We start from the raw sequence: 23,665 nt of genomic DNA, 5'->3' as shown, positions 1-23,665 counted from the left end.
CTAGACCTAACATATCTCTGGTTCCAAAAGAGCGGAGTCATCACACTTGTTTCATAAAGGGTCAAAACGTACTTTCACCTTTTGTAGGCCGTACTGTTGCTGCTGTAATCACTCAACCCTGCCTTTATAGTGGAAAGCAGTCATAGAAAATACATAAGCAGTTGAGTGTGCCTGTGTTTCAATGAACTTTTATTCACAAAAACTGACAGTGCGCTGAATTTGGTCCATTGGCCATCGTTTGGCTACTTCTGCACTAGAGTAACGCTAAGCAATTTCTTCTTTCATCGGAACATAAGATTTTTATATTTTCAGAAGCAGAGGTGAGACAGGAAATCATAACATTTACCATACAAGCCAGAACCATGGCAAAATGTGCAGAGCTGGATTCATTAGCAGTGAGGCCCAATGACAGAGCAATGGGGAGCAAGATGTTATCCGAGGAGGGGAAATTCCGCTTTTCCTTGAGGCCTTATCTTTCTGGTAAATGATTGACCATAGTAGAGAGACTCCATGTGGCCTATATTTTCCCTGGGCTGGATTTCTCATAACCATAAGAATAATTTCAAGGAAGTAAATGATCAGCTAAATACTAAAAACATGCCATGTGTTTTACTCCAAAGGAAGACCTTTCTGTACCTGATGAATATTTCTATACGCTGAGCAAATACGGGCAAAGAAACTTTTGTAAAACAAACCAGAGAAGAAATAACATATGGGAAAGAAAAAAAGAGCTGTCTCTGGAACTGTTTGCTGAGTTCCAGTTTTGGAAGAATAGGTTTTCTTAAAGTGAAACTCACCTCTAAGGTATAACTTACTGGCAACTGTCATCTAGCATTTTATTTCCTGGAAGAATGGAAGCCCTGGTAGTTAACACACTGTGCAGCAGCGAGAATCTTGTCACATCAGTTCTGGCTTGGCCTTACATCCAGACATGGCCTTGGAGCACCGTGTCTTTGATCCTGATATCTTTTGTATTCCTTGCAGCTTTGAACTCTATTATACGCTATACAGACAGATCCTCTTTGGGCTTTGAAGTTTTTCTCATTCCCAATGTGTGTGATCTTTGAGGCTCTGGAAAAGTCTATTAAGAGCTTGCCATAAGAATTTTCCTCTACGTGTTGGCATTTGAAAGGTACCTAGCCTACTTCCCTTATGTACTAACCCCCACCCTCACCCTCCCACCTTCCTGTATTAGGTCTTCAAAAACAATCAAAAGGAGTTCTTTTAGAATTGCATAGAAAATCCATTAAGCATAATTTCCATCTGTGTGAATTTTTTCCCTGGCATTTTCTATAGCCAGCATATTTTTAAAAGGCATATTAAGCTGTCATCATCAACATGTTTGATTCTAGGTTTCTAGATACACAGTAAAACTTTAGCTTGTCTTTTTTCTCTTAAAAGGAAATTTATTCAATTTCAAATGAGCACATTTAACATTTAGTGGGTAAAGCATTGATCTTGGAATCAGAAGGTGTAGGTTTAAAATCCCAGGTCTATTACTTGATCTTAAGTAGGATCTTAATTCTCCTTACCATGCTGAGCACCAGTCTGTTCTGAAAAAAGGGCATCATGGTATAGATTATATAGTTACTGTGAAGATGAAATGAGCCAATGCTAAAACTGTCCTTAGTGTGTCGCTTGCCATGTGATAGGAGTTTAATCAATGTCACAGTCTCCCCACTTCCAAGCAGGAAGTTCTAAATCTAGGAACAAAGAAAGCAATTTGCAGTGGAGATGTGAGGGTGAGGGCATCTTTCACGGTGCTCTTGGTCAGCTGGTCTTCAAAATGTGGTCCCCAGACCAGCCACGGCAGCATCACCTAGAAACTTGTTAGAAATGCAGGTTTGGGGCCTCATTCCAGATGTACTGAAACTCTGTTGGTGAATCCAGCCATGTGTTTGAAACAAACTTTCCTGGTAATTTTGATGCTGTCTTGTGATCCTGGAGTACCACTGCTCTGATACTCTTATGAAAATATTTCATATGAGTTATTTTAGTCCTTCTGTTTTTTTAAAGCATTTTTAAGAATAAAAGCACACTGTTAAAAAAAGAAGTTAACTGAGCCACCTGAAAAGTTACCATTAAAAACCCGAAGTAACATAAACCAAAATATAAAAAATTTTTTCTTCCCCAGAAAAGATTCTACCTGGTTTGAAAATATAGGATTCTGGGTAGGTGTATATCTAAAAATGTGGAAAGAAAGATCACATGGATAAGAACAGAGGCTGTTTCTTCAGCACTTGCTGTAACAAGGGAGTCAGTCATCATCACTTGCATTTAGCAAAGACTTAAAGTCAGGATGGGGGGTAGAAAAGCTCATCATGAAACAGAACTTTAGCTGTGCTCTGATCAGAGATTGTTGACCTAGGAAAGCAGAAAGTGCACAAACAAGAAGTGGGGCATCTAATGTAATTGCTTTGGGGAGTGCATTTGGCTTTCTGTGGTAAGTCTTGAGTTGGAAGCAGGTAGGGTGGGTGGTTTTTGTCAGTGTGTCCCCTAAAAGTAAGAAGGGAAAAATATGGAAGCTAGCAGTCACTGAACAAGTCCTAACCTTTCTGGGGCCGGTGCCACAGACACTGCCAGAGTTTTATTGCTATATAGGGTCTGGCTATTGTTTGTATGTCAATCTCCCAAGAAATCTAGAAAGAAAATGGCATAAATTTAAAGGAATGCTGACAAAGGTCAGTTTAGTCAAAGTTATGATTTTTCAGTAGCTGTGTACAGATGTGAGAGTTGGACCATAAAGAAGGCTGAGTGCCAAAGAATTGATGCTTTTGAACTGTGGTGCTGGAGAAGACTCTTGAGAGTTCCTTAGACTGCAAGGAGATCAAACCAGTCAATTCTAAAGGAAATCAACCCTGAATATTCATTGGAAGGACTGATGCTGAAGTTGAAGCTCCAGTACTTTGGCCACCTGATGCGAAGTACTGACTCAACAGAAAAGCCCCTGATGTTGGAAATGATTGAGGGAAAGAGGAGAAGGGATTGACAGAGGATGAGATGGTTAGATGGCATCACTTACTCAATGGGCATGAGTTTGAGCAAACTCCAGGAGGTAATGAAGGATAGGGAAGGCTGACATGCTGCAGTTGATGGGGTCACAGTCAGACATGACTTAGCAACTGAACGACAACAAAGGAAAGACAAAGTAGTTTTACAACTTGGAGCAATGTGCCCACAGAAGATAGGACCATAGGTTTCTATTTTCTCACAGAGACTGGGAGATGGGGGCTTTCTCTACCTTGATTGCACTTCAAAGGGATGGCTACCATATCTTTGCAGAAGACATCCTTGCTTGAAAAACTGGCAAGAGGCTTTTAAAAAGACTTACATCCCAAAGGGCAGAGAAATAATTTACAAGTTTTCTGAAGTAAAATGCTGTAAGAAAAAGGAGGCCAGAGTCTGGAATAAGAAGTCTATCTAAAGTTTAGTCAAACTGAGTGAAAAAGTTAAGGCCTTCTTGTTCAACATCCAGTCTTTTATCACAATAGGAAACATCATGGACCTTACACTTAAGGTTAATAAAATTCACACTGGGAAGAAACCATCCAGTTTTAGTCAGGCTCTCCCATTTAATTCAGAGTGCTTTTGCATTCTTTGTACTGACTGTTGATTGGTAAGAAAATGAACACTGTTTTCTCTAATTTACTTGCAATTATTTGACAAAGGACTTCGCAGTGGTGGGCAGGATGGGTAAAGAAAGCACTTGGTTAGGGAGTATTTTGAACTGTTTGGAATGCTTAATGGATGTGCTATGTGTATTTTCAAGAAGAGTGTTTTTTGTGTGGTTGGCATGCACAGCGGTGGCAGAGGAGAGCCTTCTGCAGAGGTCGTTGGTCCAGTGATGAAGCTCTGTGGTCAAACATAATTTTATTGCAAAGTGCAATACGTAAAAAGAAAAAGAACTACTGTTATTACCCTGTCTCCTTGTTTCCCTTCCTTCCCAGAAGGGGCCCTGCGGTGATTCCCAGGGAACTGTCAAGAAACACATTTTTTCCCTTCACTTGATATTTTCTTTGCACTTGACTTTTATAGCAGCACACTTACCTGGTGTTCCCCAGTGATCTCTCCTCTGCTTTCTTTCTCAGTTTCCTCTGCTGGCTCTTCCTTCTCTACTGCATATCTCAGTATCAGAATTCATCAGGACTCTGGCCCTCTTCTTGAATGATTTCATCCTTCCTCAAGGCTCTAAATTGAATAGAAATGCTGGAAATCCCAAGTGTGTATCTCAGACCCAGTCATCCTTTCTGAGCTCCAATTGCCTGCTTGATATCTCCACTTGAATGTTTTATACATATCTCACACTTAATGGGTTTCCCATCTCATTTAATGGTACCATCATTTACTCAGAGAAGCAAATCAGAATTATAACATTCATATCTGCTTCTTTCTATCCACTCATGGAATATATTGTTCTTACCTATCCCTCTATTTCTCAAATATATCTTTATTCCACCCACTTCTTCTGCATCTCCAGGGCCACCTCCCTACTCCAAGCCATTGTCTTCCCTTACCTGGACCCTGGCAAGGTCCAGGGTTTACTTACTTTCTCTCACATTTAGATCCCCAATGTCATTTTTCTCCTTAAATCACTTTACTGTATTCCTGTATTCTCATTTATTGGCTAATAAAGCATGAACTTCTTACCAGCCCATCCAAAACCCTCTGGATCTGACTCCTGACTGCTTTTTGAAGTTCATCTGGATTTTTTTATTCCTTGTTCATTCCTGTATGATAGTGAACACAAAAAACATCTTTCCTGTCTCAAGGCCTTTGTATTTGCTCTTCTCCTGGTTCCCCTAACCCTAACTCTTGGATCCTTTGTGTGTATCGGAACAACTAAATCCAGTGTTCCCTGATTGCTTAAATGTTCCCTTTAATCCAGTTGTTCTCTATCACCATCATACCAATGCCCTTGAGAGTCTTACAGCCCCACGTGTGATTCATGAACTAGTGGCAAGAGCATCACTGATGCTCTTCATGAGCCTGTATGTGGGCTTGTGAGGAACGCAGAACCCCAGACCCCATGTTAGGCTAAAATAAGCAGAATCTGCAGCCTAACAATATTCCCAAAAGAAACATATGAGCACTAAGGTTTAAGAGTGTAACTTTGAAACACTGATCACAAACTGTATTTCTTTGTTAGTTATGTACTTTCATCAGTGGTGAACTCCGTGAAGGTGGGGACACTATCCACCTTCTTTACTGCTGAATCCTAGTGCTTGGCATAGATTTTGGCATATGGTTGGCAATAAATATATATCTGATAAATAAGAGATTTACTCTGACTTCCTCAATTGACCCAGAATGAAACTGAGGCTCAGAAAATTTTGAAATTACATAGCTATTTTAACAAAGCCAGTGGGAGTGCAGGAGTAGGGGGAAGAGAGATGTCTGTGTATGCCCTTGAGACCAATTATTCTGGATGATATATCAGAGCATAACCTAAAATTTCCTTAGCTATTGTCCCTATATGGGCTTCTGGCATTAATAACAGTGATTGCTTGTTTATATTACATTTTGTCATTTACAATCCATTTTCATGTATAATAACCTATGTAAAAATTTACCCAGAATTATTGTCATAGATATTCATTTGTTAAGAACAGAGAAAGTGGTAAACAGAGCCAGCAAATTCATGGAATTTCCTTATTCATGGGTCAAGAGATCACTGGAAAAGCAAAAGAAGAGAGGGAGAGAAAGTAAAATTTCTCATAAGAATAACTGTCAAAGAACCGATTTAGTGGAGTGGCCAGCCCTTTGGCCAGATGAGAATTGTCTGGTGGTGGTTGAAAGTAATCTTGAAGGGTGTCAGAGGTAATCCAAGGACCTACCATGAAGTTAGTAGACATAGTTCCTAACTTATTTTAATTATCTTGACTGGACTTAAGTTTAGTTCAAAGGACAATTCTGCCTAATTAAAAATTCTGTGGTTACATTTTGCCTTGCCCTTGCAAAGTTTCACTGTATCTAGCTCCTAATTGGCATGCCATAAATGAACCATAACATTGAACTTGGGGATCTCTGACCCTGACATTCCCACTTAATTTGAAATATACATTCTCTGGAGCCAAAGGTGTTCACTTCAGACTCTGAATCTGTTCTTTTCTTCTGCAAGAGGAAAGGCAGTTCAGGGGAGATGGTTCTTATGGTGAGGGTGTGGTTGATGGACAATCTATGTTCTGAGGATATGTTCAAATACTGTCCATAGACAAGAGAGGGACCTAAAATCAGTTAGCCCTACCTGCCTCAAGTACAAGAAACCATATAGCATCCTGATATAGGGTCATCCATGTATTCACTAGGAACAAAGCTAGTGGAGGTGATAGAATTCCAGTTGGGCTATTTCAAAACCTAAAAGATGATGCTGTGAAAGTGATGCACTCAATATGCCAGTAAATTTGGAAAACTCAGCAGTGGTCACAGGACTGGAAAGGGTCAGTTTTCATTCCAATCCCAAAGAAAGGCAATGCCAAAGAATGCTCAAACTACTGCGCAATTGCACTCATCTCACACGCTAGTAAAGTAATGCTCAAAGTTCTCCAAGCGAGGCTTCAACAGTACGCGAACCATGAATTTCCAGATGTTCAAGCTGGATTTAGAAAAGGCAGAGGAACCAAATATCAAATTGCCAACATCCGTTAGATCATTGAACAAGCAAGAGAGTTCCAGAAAAACATCTACTATTGCTTTATTGACTATTCCAAAGCCTTTGATTGTGTGGATCACAACAAACTCTGGAAAATTCTGAAAGAGATGGGAATACCAGACCACCTGACTTACCTCTTGAGAAATCTGTATACAGATCAGGAAGCAACGGTTAGATCTGGACATGGAACAACAGACTGGTACCAAATAGGGAAAGGAGTACATCAAGGCTGTATACTGTCACCTGCTTATTTAACTTATATGCAAAGTACATCATGAGAAATGCTGGGCTGGAAGAAGCACAAGCTGGAATCAAGATTGCCAGGATAAATATCAATAACCTCAAATATGCAGATGAACCACCCTTATGGCAGAAAGCGAAGAAGAACTAAAGAACCTCTTGATGAGAGTGAAAGAGGAGAGTGAAAATGTTGGCTTAAAGCTCAACATTCAGAAAACTAAGATCATGGCATCTGGTCCCATTACTTCATGGCAAATAGACGGGGAAACAATGGAAACAGTGTCAGACTTTATTTTTTGGGGCTCCAAAATCACTGCAGATGGTGACTGCAGCCATGAAATTGAAAGACGCTTGCTCCTTGGAAGAAAAGTTATGACCAACCCAGAGACGTGACTTTGTCAACAAAGATCCGTCTAGTCAAAGCTATGGTTCTTCCAGTGGTCATGTATGGATGTGAGAGCTGGACTACAAAGAAAGCTGAGCACCAAAGCATTGATGCTTTTGAACTGTGGTGTTGGAGAAGACTCTTGAGAGTCCCTTAAACAGCAAGGAGACCCAACCAGTCCATCCTAAAGAAAAGTAGTCCCGAATATTCGTTGGAAGGACTGATGCTGAAGCTGAATCTCCAATATTTTGGCCACCTGATGTGAACTGACTCATTTAAAAAGACCCTGATGCTGGGAAAGATTAAAGGCGGGAGGAGAAGGGGATGACAGAGGATGAGATGGTTGGATGGCATCACCAACTCATTGGACATGAATTTGAGTAAGCTCCAGGAGTTGGTGATGGACAGGGAGGCCTGGCGTGCTGCATCCATGGGGTTGTAAAGAGTTGGACATGACTGAGCAACTGAACTGAACTGATGTATTCTTTTTTATTGTGATAAAACGTACACGACATAAAACTTAGTTAATATATACAGGAACCATTTTACATGTACAATTGAGTGGCAAGATGATCACTCACAGTGGTGTGCAGCCATTACCATTATCCATTTCCAGAATTTTTCATCACCCCAAATAGAGATTCTATACTCATTAAATAAATCCCCATTCCCCTCTCCTCTACCTATCCCAGCCCCTGGTAAACACTATTCTACTTTGTTTCTCTAAGAATTTGCCTGTTTTAGGCTGTTCGTATAAATGGAATTATACAATGTTTGTCTTTTTGTGTCTGGTTAATTTCACAGAGCATAATGTTTTGACGGTTTATCCATATTGTAGCATGGATGAGAACTTAATATCTTTTTATGACTGAACAAAAATTCCATAGTATGTATGTGCTGCATTCTTTTTATTCTTTCACCTGTTGATTGACTCTTGAGTTGTTTCTACCTTTTGGCTATTGTGAATAATGCTATTATGAACATTGGAGTGAATATCTCTATTCATGTCCATGCTTTTGATTCTTCAGAGTGTACACCTAGGACTGATACTGCTGAATCACATAGTTATTCTATATTTAGCATTTTGAGAAAGCACCAAACTATTTTCCATAGCAGTTGTACCATTTTACATTTCTATCAGAAATGCACTGAAGTTCCAGCTTATTGTCATTCTCACCAACACTTGTTATTTTTCAGTTTTGTTTTGTTTTTATAATAACTATCCTAATATGTGAAGTCGTATCTAATTGACACCTAGATATTCTTAAACACTTCCTGAGCCAGGGCACTCAGAACGACACTGGGAAGCTACTGTGGATCATCCTTAGTTATTAGAAAGATATTGTGCCCACGCTCAGTCGTGTCCAACTCTTTGCAACCCCGTGAACTGTAGCCCACCAGGCTCCTCCATCCATGGGATTCTCCAGGCAAGAATACTGGAGTGGGTTGCCATTTCCTTCTCCAGGGGATCTTCCTGACCCAGGGATCAAACCTAGGTCTCCCTCATTTCAGGCAGACGCTTTAACCTCTGAGCCACCAGGGAAGCCCTTCCCTCCTTTTAGCAGTGATTCTTAACTTTGGTTGCACATCAGAATCACTTGGGAGTTTTTAAAAATTCTAATATTCAGGCTGCGACCCAGAGTAACTAAATCAGAGTCTTTGAGAATCGGGTTCTAGTATCAGCATTTTCTAAGGCTCTTCAGGTGATTTCCATATGCAGCCAACGTAGAGAGCCACTGTTTAGAGACTGTTCACTGGTCCCACATAGTTACATAACCTGGAGGTCATAAGCTGTGACAATCCTATCGCTGAGCTTCACTGACAACCCCCATTTAATAACCAGGCTTTCAGCCCCACTTGCAGTTCATATTACTAACTAAATGTATCTATATTCTTGCTTATCTATTTATTGCTCTCCGTTTTGCTTATTTCTGCTGCTCTAAGGCTACAACAATGCCTAATGCAGGGCAGGTGCTTAGAAAGTATTGTTGAATGAATCAATGCATAAATCTACTCTTATTTCAAAGGACAGTCCTCAGAGAGTTAAAAATAGCTTTTATGTTTCATCCCTGGGTCTCCTCTTGTCTAGGTAAAACCTTTTCTATACCTGCAACCTGTCCAAAGACATTGAAAAATAAACCTCACCATTATGATTCAATATCTTTCTCTCAGCAAGTGATCATGCACTTCCTATATGCTGCATCTACCTTTACACTGCACACAGTATAGGTTAGACACTGTGCCAGGCACTAGGAATTGTGGTGAAAAAGATAACCAAAAGTCAGCCTGTGGAGGTAGGGCACAGACAGTAATAGCAGAAGTTATTATTCTGGATAACAATAAAGGTTATAAGAAAATGAAAAATGTTTGAGTGTAGCAATTAAATGGGGTGAACTTTAATCTGAGACATGAATATTGAGAAGAAGCATTCCAGGAAGAAGGCACAAGTTTAGAGACCTAGTTCAGTTCAGTTCAGTCGCTCAGTCATGTCTGACTCTTTGTGACCCCATGAATCACTGCACGCCAGGCCTCCCTGTCCATCACCATCTCCCGGAGTTCACTCAGACTCACGTCCATCAAGTCGATGATGCCATCCAGCTATCTTGTCCTCTGTCGTCCCCTTTTCCTCCCACCCCCAATCCACCCCCAGCATCAGAGTCTTTTCCAATGAGTCAACTCTTCCCATGAGGTGGCCAAAGTACTGAAGTTTCAGCTTCAACATCAGTCCTTCCAATGAACACCCAGGACTGATCTCCTTTAGGATGGACTGGTTGGACCTCCTTGCAGTCCAAGGGACTCTCAAGAGTCTTCTCCAACACCACAGTTCAAAAGCATCAATTGTTTGGCGCTCAGCTTTCTTCACAGTCCAACTCTCACATCCATACATGACCACTGGAAAAACCATAGCCTTGACCTAGAAAGGGGAACAAATTTCACAAGGGTTCTGAGTCAGAGCCTCCAAGAAGACAAGACAAAAAGCATTATTACCTCCTTTATTAGACACTTTACCTCAATTAACATGGCCTAAAATCGAAATAGTTTGGGGTGGGCTAAACAGCCTACTGAAGTCTTTCCTCATTGAGTTAAATCTCACCTGTCTATGATTTGTACCAGCAACAGTTGGAATTTAGGTGCAGAAGGGTGATTTAGATGGACATAACCTAAAATTCTTTTCATTTGAATCCAGCCATAAGGACTTCAGTGAAGCAACAAAGCTACTTGTGAGCTGAGTGGAAATTTCTGATTCTTTATTCCAGTTGTCATCTTGTCTTCCATGCCAGGTTTAACAAAAAGGTTTCAGACAAAGCCAGAGCCCAGACTTGGCGGGCTGCTGCCATTTCAAACTAGAAGCTATCTTGGTTTCCAATCAAAAGAGCTCAGTGAAGATATTCTTTCTTGTTGGGACCTGTGTGCCCAGTTCATTCAGTTTAGTCACTCAGTCATGTCTGACTCTTTGTGACCCCATGGACTGCAGCACTCCAGGCCTCCCTGTCCATCACCAACTTGGGAGCTTACTCAAACTCATGTCCACTGAGTCTGTGATGCCACCCAACCATCTCATCCTCTGTCATCCCCTTCTCCTCCCGCCTTCAATCTTTCCCAGCATCAGGGTCTTTTTAAATGAGTCAGTTCACATCAGGTGGCCAAAGTATTGGAGATTCAGCTTCAGCATCAGTCCTTCCAATGAATAGTCAGGACTGATCCCCCTTAGGATGGACTGGTTGGATCTTCTTGCTGTTTAAGGGACTCTCAAGAGTCTTCTCCAACACCACATTTCAAAAGCATCAATTCTTCAGTGCTCAGCTTTCTTTATAGTCCAACTCTCACATCCATACATGACTACTGGAAAAACCATAGCTTTGACTAGACGGATCTTTGTTGGCAAAGTCATGCCTCTGCTTTTTAATATGCTGTCTAGGTTGGTCATAACTTTTCTTCCAAGGAGCAAGCGTCTTTCAATTTCATGGCTGCAGTCACCATCTGCAGTGATTTTGGAGCCCCAAAAATAGAGTCTCTCACTGCTTCCATTGTTTCCCCATCTATTTGCCATGAAGTAATGGGATCAGATGCCATGATCTTAGTTTTCTGAATGTTGAGCTTTAAGCCAACATTTTCACTCTCCTCTTTCACTCTCATCAAGAGGCTCTTTAGTTCTTCTTCACTTTCTGCCATAAGGGTGGTGTCATCTGCATATCTGAGGTTACTGATATTTCTCCCAGCAATCTTGATTCCAGTTTGTGCTTCATCCAGCCCCGTGTTTCTCATGATGCACTCTGCATATAAGTTAAATAAGCAGGTGACAATATACAGCCTTGATGTACTCCTTTCCCTATTTAGAACCAGTCTGTTGTTCCATGTCCAGTTCTAACTGTTGCTTCCTGATCTGTATACAGATTTCTCAAGAGGTAGGTCAGGTGGTCTGGTATTCCCATCTCTTGAAGAATTTTCCAGAGTTTGTTGTAATCCACACAGTCAAAGGCTTTGGTATAGTCAATAAAGCAATAGTAGATGTTTTTCTGGAATTCTCTTGCTTGTTCAATGATCTAACAGATGTTGGCAATTTGATATTTGGTTCCTCTGCCTTTTCTTGATCCAGCTTGAACATCTGGAAATTCATGGTGCATGTACTGTTGAAGCCTGGCTTGGAGAATTTTGAGCATCATTTTACTAGTGTGTGAGATGAGTGCAACTGTGCGGCAGTTTGAGCATTCTTTGGCATTGCCTTTCTTTGGGATTGGAATGAAAACTGACCCTTTCTGGTCCTGTGGCCACTGCTGAGTTTCCAAATTTGCTGGCATATTGAGTGCATCACTTTCACAGCATCATCTTTTAGGATTTTCAGTAGCCCAACTGGAATTCTATCACCTCCACTAGCTTTGTTCCTAGTGATGTTTCCCAAGGCCCCCCTGACTTCACATTCCAGAATGTCTGGGTCTAGGTGAGTGATCACACCATCATGATTATCTTGGTCATGAAGATCTTTTTTGTATAGTTCCTCTGTGTATTCTTGCCACCTCTTCTTAATATCTTCTGCTTCTCTTAGGTCCATACCATTTCTGACCTTTATTGTGCCCACCTTTGCATGAAAATTTCCCTTGGTATCTCTAATTTTCTTGAAGAGGTCTCTGGTCTTTCCCATCCTATTGTTTTCCTCTATTTCTTTGCACTGTTTACTGAGGAAGGCTTTCTTATCTCTCCTTGCTATTCTTTGGAACTCTACATTCTAATGGGTATATCTATCCTTTTCTCCTTTGCCTTTCACTTCTCTTCTTTTCTCAGCTATTTGTAAAGCCTCCTTAGACAACCATTTTGCCTTTTTGCATTTCTTTTCCTTGAAGATGGTCTTGATCCCTGCCTCCTGTACAATGTCACAAATCTCCGTCCATAGTTCTTCAGGCACTCTGTCTATCAGATCTAATCCCTTGAATCTATTTCTCACTTCCACTGTATAATCATTAGGGGTTTGATTTAGGTCATACCCGAATGGTCTAGTGGTTTTCCCTACTTTCTTCAATTTAAGTCTGAATTTGGCAATAAGGAGTTCATGATCTGAGCCACAGTCAGCCCTGAGTCTTGTTTTTGCTGACTGTATAGAGCTTCTCCATCTTTAGCTGCAAAGAATATAATCAATCTGATTTTGGTATTGACCATCTGGTGTTGTTCATGTGTAGAGTCTTCTCTTGTATTGTTGGAAGGTGTTGCTATGACCAGTGCATTCTCTTGGCAAAACTCTATTAGCCTTTGCCCTGCTGCATTCTGTACTCCAAGGCCAAATTTGCCTGTTACTCCAGGTATTTCTTGACTTTGTACTTTTGCATTCCAGTCCCCTATGATGAAAAGGACATCTTTTTTGGGTGTTCGTTCTAGAAGGTCTTGTAGGTCTTCATAGAATCGTTCAGCTTCAGCTTCTTCAGCATTATTGGTCAGGGCATAGACTTGGATTACTGGCTAACAGAGTTAGCTTCTCCTGGTCTAGATGCTAACACACTCTGGCAACTCAGTTCCTCTCACTGAGTCTTAGTTTCTCCATATTGAAATGTGTGTTTGGGTCTAAAAGTTTTAAGATCCTTTGAAACTTCATTTAAAAAGAACATTTTAAAAAACATATTAAAAAGCAAACATTTCCCTGCAGCTTCTGAACAATCTGCATTTATTGTGCTTTTATCGACAGGGGACACTCACTTCCAAGTTAGTAAGACAGAATGTTGAATTGACATTAGGAGGGCTGGGTTTATAGAAATGAATCAGTTGCTAAAATTCACAAGTGCTCAAATTTGAACTGTTGTATTGGGCACAAAAAGAAATGTAGTTCAAGGCAGTGAAAGGAATCCCTGGGTTTATTGATGGATTCTGTATTTCCAGTGGGCTTCACATAATCCAAGAACAGTTTGTCCAAGTCAGCCATTTAGGAACAAACAACCTTCAAGCCGTGACCTAGTCCTTGGACAGCCCACCTGCACACAGAAGCTTCTATGTGGACTGGGATGAGGTACTGAACACAGATGGCCTTTGTGTTCACACATATTACTGGTTCAAGTTACCTTCATTTGCTCATTTGATGCCATCATTCCTTCTTTCACTAAATATGAATGATGTATTGAAATTGAATTGTCAATGGAGAAAACAGGCAATGTCCCTGCATCATGGAGCTTACAACCTAGCTGTGTTGGTGTGCCAAACAAGAATCAACCAAATAAGCTTTCTGAGCACAAGCTAAGCTCAGTGCTCTTGAAGGAAAGCCTCAAGTTCTCTCATAGAGAATTACTGTGCAATCTCAGGGTAGTTAACACCTCTCTGAGCCTCCTCCTTCTCATTATGTAGGAGTTAACCAGAATAACATGTAAAGTGACAAGTGCAAACATTGGCATGTATTAGGTGTACAATACATGTGTGTTTGCAGCTTCGACAGTGAAGTTACTTTTCTGAAAATGAATGAAGGAAAAAACTAATTTTCTTTTTGTGTCTTAAGAGTTTCCTTCAGTTCTTCGTGTTTGTGTGTCTTCCAGTTCCAAGGCGGGTTTCAGGTCAGTGGAGAAGGTCGTGCTGCTCACATTTCTCTCAGCAGTTATCCTGATGGCTATCTTGGGGAACCTGCTGGTGATGGTGGCTGTGTGCAGGGACAGGCAGCTCAGGTGAGTCATGTGAGGCAACCTCATGAGAAAACCTGGGTGGAGTTTGGGGCTCTCCATGGAGAACTGGAGTCTGAATTTATAATTTCCACTAGAATTTATAGCTATGAAGGGAAAAAGATACATGGCAATGATGTTTGGAAGATGGAGCAGGGGAAAAAAATCACATATAATCTCACAGTTCTGACATAACAAGTATAAGCATGTAAGTGCATTTCCATCCTGACTTTTTTCCTATGTTGTTTTTTCTGCAATAGTTGTGATCACTATATGTAATGTCTGAGAGCATATCTAACCTCCTCACTTTATTAACTGATTCAAAGAAAGGATAGCTGTGTGTGTGCTTAGTCGCTCAGTCATGTCCAACTCTTTGTGACTTCATGGACTATAACCCACCAGGCTCCTCTGTCCATGGGATTCTCCAGGCTAGAATACTGGAGTGGGTTGCCATTCCCTTCTCCAGGGGATCTTCCTTACTCAGGGATTGAACCTGGGTCTTCTGCATTGTAGGCAGATTCTTTACCATCTAAGCCACCAGGGAAGCCCCAAAAGGATAGCTGACTAGTGGCTGATCTAGGATTTAAACCTTGGTCTTCTGCTCTTTCCACTTCATCCTTGGCTGCAATTAGAACCACCTAAAGACTCTTTTAAAATTACTAATGTATTGCAGGAGTGTGTCTGACATGATATCTGGAATATACTTATATTAGAAAATTATTTGTTGTGTATCTGAGGTTCACATTTAACTGAGTGCCGTATATTTTATTTGGTGAACTTAGGGGTGGGTAAGTGGGTTCATCACACAGAGTCCCTTAAGTAATAGATCCAGGGCAAGACCTGGGCATTGATATTTAGACACATTTACTAGGTGATTCTATTGTGCAGCCTAGATTAAGATCCACCAGGCCACAAAAGGGGATGAAAGGTTCAGTTCTGTCCCATCTGTTGCTATCTTCCTCTTAAAGTAAGACATGCTCTAATCAAGAAAACATAAAAACGAAATTCTAAGCACTGTGACAAATGTGAGGCACATGGTAGTCAGTCTAAAAGTAGAAGATGGTGGAATTTGACTCTCTTTGTGAGGGGGGCACCTTGGGAGGGATTCCTGGGAATGACTAAACCAGGCTCAACGAGTTGGTAGGGTATAGCTAGGCCAACAGTAGGGAGAGAAAACACCCCATAAAGACCCTCGGGAGGGTCTCTGTGCATGGGGGAGCTCAAGTCAGGCCAGTGTGGTCACAGATGAGGGCAAGAGAGGACTTATGGTGCCAGGGGTCTGGAGAAGTCCAAAGTGACTGGACCACACACAAGACAGATGGGGAAACTGAATCTCACAGCATATGTTGCACATCTGACTTTTCTCTCCTTTTCTTTCCTCCCTTCTTCCCTTATTTCTTTGCTTCCTTTTCCTTCTCTTTTCTTCCCTGCTCCTTTTCCCCTAACCTCTTTCCTTCATCCTTCCCATTGCCTCCTCCCTTACACTTTTTCACCCACAGGAAAATAAAAACCAATTATTTCATTGTGTCTCTTGCCTTTGCGGATCTGCTGGTGTCAGTGCTGGTGATGCCCTTTGGTGCCATTGAGCTGGTTCAAGACATCTGGATTTACGGGGAGATGTTCTGCCTTGTCCGGACATCTCTGGATGTCCTGCTCACAACAGCATCGATTTTTCACCTGTGCTGCATTTCTCTGGATAGGTAAGGCCAGAACTGTGTACAAAGTGTAGCTCCGTACTGGAGACAACAACCTGATGGCCATTGGGCTGTGTCTTTTTTCTTCTTTGATTCATAAGAGGAAATGAATCTCAGAGAGGTAAATCTGGCTGTTCACTTATTTATTCACTCTCCGGCTTTTGTACAGCACCCTCTTTTAGTCAGGCATTCTCTAAGGCACTGCAGACACAGAGATGAGTAAGGCCTAGAAGCTGCCTGCAAGGAGCTTACAGTCTAAATAGTGATAGGTACCGGCAACCATGTTTCCCATAGGTAAGCCTGAAATTGTATGCTGATGGCACGAAGAAAATCCTGAGGATGCTGAGAAGCAAGAATTAACCTATCTGCCAAGTAGGCAGCAGGGTAGTTCAGAGTGATAATGTTCTGTTTGAATACAACCTTCTGATAATGCACCTGTATCATAATTTTATGTGCATATTTAGATTTGTGCCTGTGACCGGGGAGGCTCTTTTCCAAAAAATCAAAGGTGATTATAAAATCCCTAATAATTGTTTGCTTTTTGGGCCCAAGTTAGAATTCCATTCCTTTTGCATAGCTGGGTTCTTCTTTTTTCACATTTGACTTCAGGAGGCCTAATGATTTCGATCTTTGCCTCATTTGTTGGAGACATGTGTTTATCAGTTGTATCAGCACTTTTCATTTTCTAGTTCCTGCTTATTTATTTTCAATAATAAAGGGAGAATACAATTTAAAAGTCAGATGATTAACCGAACATATACTGCCATCACTGTAGTCATATCTTAGGGGTAGATCCCAAAAGAAAGTATGGTGTGAAAGTCTTGTGTTATCAGAATTGCCAGGGACAATCTCTTACTGTCTCTTTATTAGTCCAGGAGACCCAACTTTCCCCCTAATCTTGGGATAGGTCACTAGGATAGGTTCCTTAATAGAGCAATAGGAAGAATAGTTGACTTAAAATTAGATTGTGGTTTATCTAAAATATGTACCTTTATACACTAAAATCAGAGTTTGTCCAGATAATTATCCATACTGGAAAAGATCCTTAGGGACTCAAATCAGTTAATTCATCTATTTTATGGGACACGTGTTTATGGATTAGAATGGCATGCATAATGGCCTGCTCTGTTTAAAATGTGCATGTTCTCTGTCTCTTGCTCTGCCAAGAATATATAGATGAATGTGTGTAATTTAAATGCAATGAGATTCCACTCGACAACTAGAGATAATAACATTGGTAAAGCAGAGCTGTTGTTTGGCCGCCAGAACCAGAGTGTCACAGTTTTTGTGTTTATTAGCTTATTTACGACAATCTGACTTCAGTGCTTGAAAGGCTTTATAAGACAGTCAGTACATACTGTTAAAAAAAAAATCTACAATAGGAAAAATAAAATGTGAGGAAGTTGAGAATATATGGACATCCTGCAGGGTAGCCCTCATGTAAGTGTTGCCAAACTAAGTGGTGAGACTGAAAATATCATATTAATTCAGAGAAGGCAAAATTGAGGAGATGAGGGCAACTGGAGGTAACCTTGAAGGTTGGCCAAAAGCCTGAGTGGGTGGGGAGTGAAGGATGGGAGAAAGTGTAGAATCATCTTGCTGATGTGGACAGTTGTTCTGGGAGGCCTGGAGAGGAAAACTGAAGGTTTCCGAGGAAGGTTTGGCTTCAGAGTTCTAGGGTAAGTATCATGCCCTTTTGAAACCATGAAATTTTTCCTAAGTAGACCTCAGTTGTCATGAAGCAGTATGGGCTGGTAATTAAGAACCATCTGCTTTAGAGCCAAGGAAATCCAGGTTCACATCCCAGCTCAGCCAATTTTTAGCTCTGAGAATGGCAATAAATTACTAAGCCTTTCCAAATCTCAGTTTTCTCATCTCTAAAAATGGGAGCAGCAGCACCTATTTTATAGGATGGCAGTTAGGATGAATTAGATGATCCATTTAAAGCATAGCATTGACCCAGCTTGGCACAGCCCTCAATGTTAGTGGATGCTAATTTCAGTTTCTGTCCATACAACCCATGGTCTTTCTTACCAAACTTGGACCTCCTTCTCAGTGAGTAGCTTTTCCAGCAGCTGCCACACCTAGAAACCAGGTAGTTACTCTTAATGTGGTCTTTCCTTATCCACTGCATTTAAGTAATGACAAGTCCTATTTACTTTCCTTCCATCACAGATCTGAGTCTATTTCTTCCCATCTCTGTCATTCTAGTCCAGACTATTATTGTCTTTTGGATATCACTGCAACAACCTCCTAATTATTTTCCCCACATTCCTTTTATCCCCTCTAATCCACTCAGTGTTTACAAGCTCTCTTCTAATACTGCAGCTCTTATCCTGTTGTTCTTTTGCTTAAAACCCTTCAATGGCTATTCATTGCACCAAAAATAAGACCAAACTCCTTGGCTTGTAGAGTTTTGCATCATCTATTTGCTACCTATATGTCCAGCCCCACTTTATGCTCCTGATGCCCTTCACCAGCCTCACTCTTGACCTTTCTAGTGCTCTGTACTCAGCCACCTCAGGGCCTTGGCTCATCCCTCTGCCCACAAAGCTCCTTTGCTCCCTCCTGTCTCGCATATGTTTCACATTTTAGCTCAATCCTCTCCTTCTTGCAGAAGTCCTCTCTGAGCTGGTCAGATCCAGTCTTCTCCTTTAAAAACTTAGTGCAATTGTGATTAAAACCACAACTGATTTTTCTTTCATTTTTTTCTCTTAAATGTCTCTGTCCCCCTGCCATGGGAAAAAGTGCAAGAGTATGAGTAAGGACAAAGCTCTTGCCCTCACAGAACTTACGTTTTATTTGGGAGACTGTCAGTTAACCAGTAATTACATAAATACTGATTTAGGAATTTTATAAATACCGTTGAACAAATGGAATGTTCAGCACATTTCTCTTTTTGAACAGTGCTGCCAATAATTCCATTTCTTTCTCTGAGAGTGGACGTCAGAAACTCCAATACCATAAGTTATTAATAAATGAAGTCAAATGATTTTGTTTTCTTCTGAGAGTCTTGGAAACTTGCCATTTATCTCCCATCATTTTCTGTCCCAAGAGTGACATTCTCATTGAGCTGGAAGGTTCACTCTAGATGTTACAGGACAGTTTAGCCTGAAAGAGTGGGATCTTATTTGTATCTAGCTTCTATTTTGCTGTGCTCCTCCCAGCCATTACAACTGGGCTGGGGCAGGCTGGGCTGAAGTACAGAATGAATGTCTCAGCGAAGTGTGATATTACTGCTCACCAAGTGATATCTAGCAGGATGTCTTGTCCTCTCTAAAGCTGCTCTGAGTCTTTGGGGTGACTGATGTAGGTAGTGCCTCTCGACCAAGAATGCTCACCTTAATTCCTAATTCCACCCAGATGGTAGACCTCTGTATCAAAGCAAAATGCAAGACTCCATTAATATATTATTAAATGCCTATGTATGGCTGAGTTGCTCTGCTGTGCACTTGCAACCATCACAGCATTGTTAATTGGCTATACTCAATATAAAATAAAAGTTAAAATTATATATATATATATATATACACATATAATGCATTACTCTAGCTATCTTTCTCTATCCACTGTGCTTCCTAGTGCTTTGAGGACTGAAACCTGTTAATGAAAGTTTATTGACTCATTAGAAATAATTTCCAAAATATGATTAAAATACATGCATCACATAATATGGGTCATGGGAGGTCAAAAACAGCATTAAAGCTTTACATATAATTGGTTGTTTTAAATCTAAGGTTTACTGTGAAAATTAAAACCAACCAAGTATTTGTAATAAAATGCTAATTTTTAAAGTGAAATATAATGCAACCATTAAAACCATAAGAAAGAGTTATGTGTGATGTCCTAGAAAGATATCACTGGTATATTATGTGTAGGGGGGGAAGAAAGTTTCAGACTTTAATGTTTAGAGTAATTTCACTTTTGGAAAATAAATATGTAGATGTTTGTATCTGGGTGTACATGAGTTAGTGTGTATGAGAGAAAGTAGGAATGAAATTGTACCAAACTATTAAAATGGTTATCTGGGAGCAGTAGAGAGTAGTGTTGGCTAGGCTGGATGGTCATTTGGATCTTGGTCATTTTTACTAATTTCTGAAATATGCACTCAGTTTTCTCTTTATTGGAAGTTAACACTTCTTGACTGTAAGTGTGTCCACAGAGGGCTTTTAGCTGGACATGCTCCTTGGATAGCACATTCCTCAAATCTCTGAGAACATTCTGACATAGGTGTGAGAAGTTCCTTCTGGGGTCAGAACAAGGTGGGGAGCATGGACATCTTTCTGACCAAAGAGTTCTCTGCTTGCTCACAAAATGCCCTAAAGTCTCCCCCCAGGGGAGCCCTCACCATCTCCTATTAGCAGATTCTTCCTCACGATGACCCTCACCTTCATCTTCATTCGTCCAACTCCAGTTCATGACCTTGTGTTTGATTTCGTTCACCAAGGTCCTTTCTAATCATTATAGTTTTAAAATATCATAACAATACTATCTGAGCATTGTAAAAAAGTCATTATTTCACAAGTAAAACATAAAAATGTCCCCATTTCTTCCTCTCCACCTCCACAACTGTATACTCTAGAGTTAACAACTGTAAATAATAGTCCCCTCTAAATGCCGATCATTTCAAATGCAATAAGCATACTTGTTATGTGAATATATTTTTAGTTTACTCAATGGTTTTATGTTTTAAATAAGACCTTGAAGAGGGCTTTCTCTTTATATGTCCTAATGAATTGCCTGAGGGTAGTGTTTTTACCAACCTGCTTCTTGGGTGATATTTTAGTAAGGTCTTTTTCATTATTGTGTGACAGAAAATAAACTGATTGATTTGTAGCTGAAAAGTCAGGCTTCAGACATGGCTCTGCAGGGTTTGACCATTATCATCTAGTCTAGCTCTCTCCCGGTATCTCTGCTCGCTCTCCTTTGTCTCCTCTTTCCTTCTCTTTCTCTCTGTCCTTCTCTCTGTGTCTCTATTTCTCTGTGTCTGTCCCTCTCTGTCCCTATGCTGTTTACTTGTTGGATTCATTCTCAGGCTGGGTTGAAGAATAGCTGTAGGCAGCATGAGTCTTAAAGCATCCTTACCTCATGAATCCAAAGAAGATAAACCTAAATGCTATTTCTCATTGAAGACTATTGACTGTGCCTGAGCCAGACACTCTCCTCTTGACTAATCATCATGGTGTGGGGCTGACACATATGGTTGCTGGGCAGAGATGAGGCCCTGTGACTGCCACCTTTACCAGAAGCATCCATCACATGAAAATGACATTTCATTTCCCTCTGGAAAGAGGGATGTTGGGCGACATGAATAGCAGCTATCAACTTCTCTTAAGCTGACCTGAAGACTGACAGGTATCTTTATGGAGTCTCCACAACACGACAGAGGTGTGTCATCCCCAAGTCTTCTTTACACTAAGGCATATATCGATAGGTCCTTCCACTGGCTTCGCATACTGTACTTCTTGACTTTTTGCCACTGATGCTCTTTCTCTGATCATGCTGTGTATTGCCCTGTATTTAGCTCAAATGTAGTTCCCTTTCTCTTCATTGAGGATACCATTATCTGTAGCACCGCATGAGCTTCTCTTTTATGTGTCCATCTGAATTGCCATCCTTTCTCTTGGCAGCCCAGGAATTTGATGTGTTTTATCTGCAAAATTCCTCCAGCAGATACTCAGTCACACATTTTCTTTTAAAACAGTTTTGCTTCTGAAACATACAATTCTGAGTCAAAGATTGTATATTTCATCCTGTGCTGGAGATAAATGTGCTGGCATTTCTTAATGATCTCCCTGGAGCATAACTCAGTTTTGCAGTGTATAAATGAAAAGTGTCTGTCACTGTGAGCTTGTGTCACACAATTAATTTGTTTTCCCAACAGGATTGAAATGCATTTCTGCAAGGAGTGGGGATTACAAGTTTCCGCTTCTCACATACTCTCTGAAGTTCATGCTTTTATATAATAGTAATATTTGTTGAGTTGAAGTTCATGCTAGAGGATATGAAATCTTATTTTTATATTCATTTTATCAGCTATTTATTGAGTGCTTACTAATTGCTTTGAGTTGAGTAGAGCACTGGGAGTACAATGGTGAACAATCAGAATAGCTCTGAATTACAGAGATTTTAGTGAAAAATACAGATAGTAGGTAGATAATTACAGTAAAATTGGTGGTTATTGAAATAGAATAAGGGGAAGTCAAAGGAGTTGTTGGAGCATGTGACCTCCTATTCAGGGACAGGTATCAGAAGAAGTGATGCTGAAGCTGGGGTCTGTAGGTGAGGTAGGTGCCAGTAGGTGAAGAGGGAGAAGGTGAGGTGTGGGGAGCAGCAGTTCTAGGAAACAGCGTGTGCAAAGCCCCAGAGGTTTTTTGGTGACACATTATTAAATATAGGCTAAATTCTTAGCTTGTATTTCAGTCCTTTTCCTCAGAATTATCCTCAGTCTATGTGTTCCTGTCTCTGTTCCCACCCGGGAGTGGTATGTTATCATTTCCTGAGTGTGGTGTGATTCCTCATAATTCCACGTTGCACCTGTGTCTTGAGTTCCTCTTCACTTCCAGGTGAATATCCACCCTTCTTCAGTACTCACCTTCTCCACTAACTGGCTGAGCTTCATTCCCAAAGAAGATTTGTTATTTCTTTCTCTGAGCTCCCATAGAATGTTAAAAAAAGAGAGAGAATGTTAAATATTAACACAGCAGTTATCACTTTTTAAATAATTGGTTTATTTATCTGTCTCTCACCAGCTCCTTAAGAGTCAGTCTTTATCTCGTCTGTTTCTGTGTTCTTACAGATCAATAGTAGCTGCTCCAGGCATGTTTAGCTGAGCACAGAATGCTCTGAAATGTGACTTGTGGTTTGATATGACTTTAGTGTTAGTTTTTCTACCCTTTTAGAAGTCTTGATGTATACATGTAGAAGAATGAGACCTAGGATCCTAGGTTTCCTAAATTCAAACCCAGCTTTGACTAATTACCAATTATATGGTCTTAAGTAAGTTACTTAAATTCTCTGGTTTTTGTCTTCTCATCAGCAAAATTGCATTAATAATATTAATGAGTGAATGAATAAAAGTTGCTCAGTCATGTCCAACTCTTTGCAACCCCATGGACTATACAGTCCACGGAATTGTCCAGGCCAGAATACTGGAGTGGGTAGGGATCTTCCCTACCCAGGGATCGAACCCAGGTCTCCTGCATTGCAGACGGATTCTTTACCAGCTAAGCCACAAGGGAAGTCTGATAATATTAATAGTGTATTCCATTTTGTTGTTGTTCAGTTGCTAAGTTGTGTCCGACTCTTTGCCATCCCATGGACTGCCGCATGCCAGGCTCCTCTGTCCTCCACTCTCTCCCAGAGTTTACTCAGATTCATGTCCGTTGAATAAGGGTCCTTGAATACAGCAGTGAGTTGCCATTTCCTCCTCCAGGGGATCTCCCCAACCCAAGGATCAAACCCACATCTTCTGTGTCTTCTGCATTGGCAGGTGGATTCTTTACCACTGAGCCACTTGAGAAGTCCCATATTCCGTTTGGAGGTTCTGAAGATTAAATTACTGAGTATA

The 23,665-nt window shown here is 40.7% G+C and overlaps 1 protein-coding gene across 8 annotated transcripts in view; it reads left to right on the top strand.

The window, feature by feature from the left end:
• Positions 1–23,665, top strand: part of HTR4 (5-hydroxytryptamine receptor 4) — a 205,830-nt gene that overhangs the window by 95,600 nt on the left and 86,565 nt on the right. For 6 of the 8 annotated variants that reach the window (XR_011464842.1, XM_070374583.1, XM_070374580.1 and 3 more), the window contains exons 3-4: positions 14,282–14,407; positions 15,901–16,101. Coding sequence is in view for 7 of the 8 variants with exons in the window: in XM_070374583.1 (XP_070230684.1) it covers positions 14,282–14,407; positions 15,901–16,101 (327 nt within the window). In the remaining variant the exon portion in view is untranslated. Of the gene's footprint in view, positions 1–14,281; positions 14,408–15,900; positions 16,102–23,665 lie in introns of those variants that run through there. The other 2 variants (XM_070374585.1, XM_070374584.1) reach the window with 2 other exon arrangements.

Source organism: Bos mutus, chromosome 7 (genome assembly GCF_027580195.1).
Source record: "Bos mutus isolate GX-2022 chromosome 7, NWIPB_WYAK_1.1, whole genome shotgun sequence".
NCBI lineage: Eukaryota > Metazoa > Chordata > Mammalia > Artiodactyla > Bovidae > Bos > Bos mutus.
Note: the sequence above shows the minus strand (reverse complement) of the source record. Positions and strands in the feature narration are given on the sequence as shown.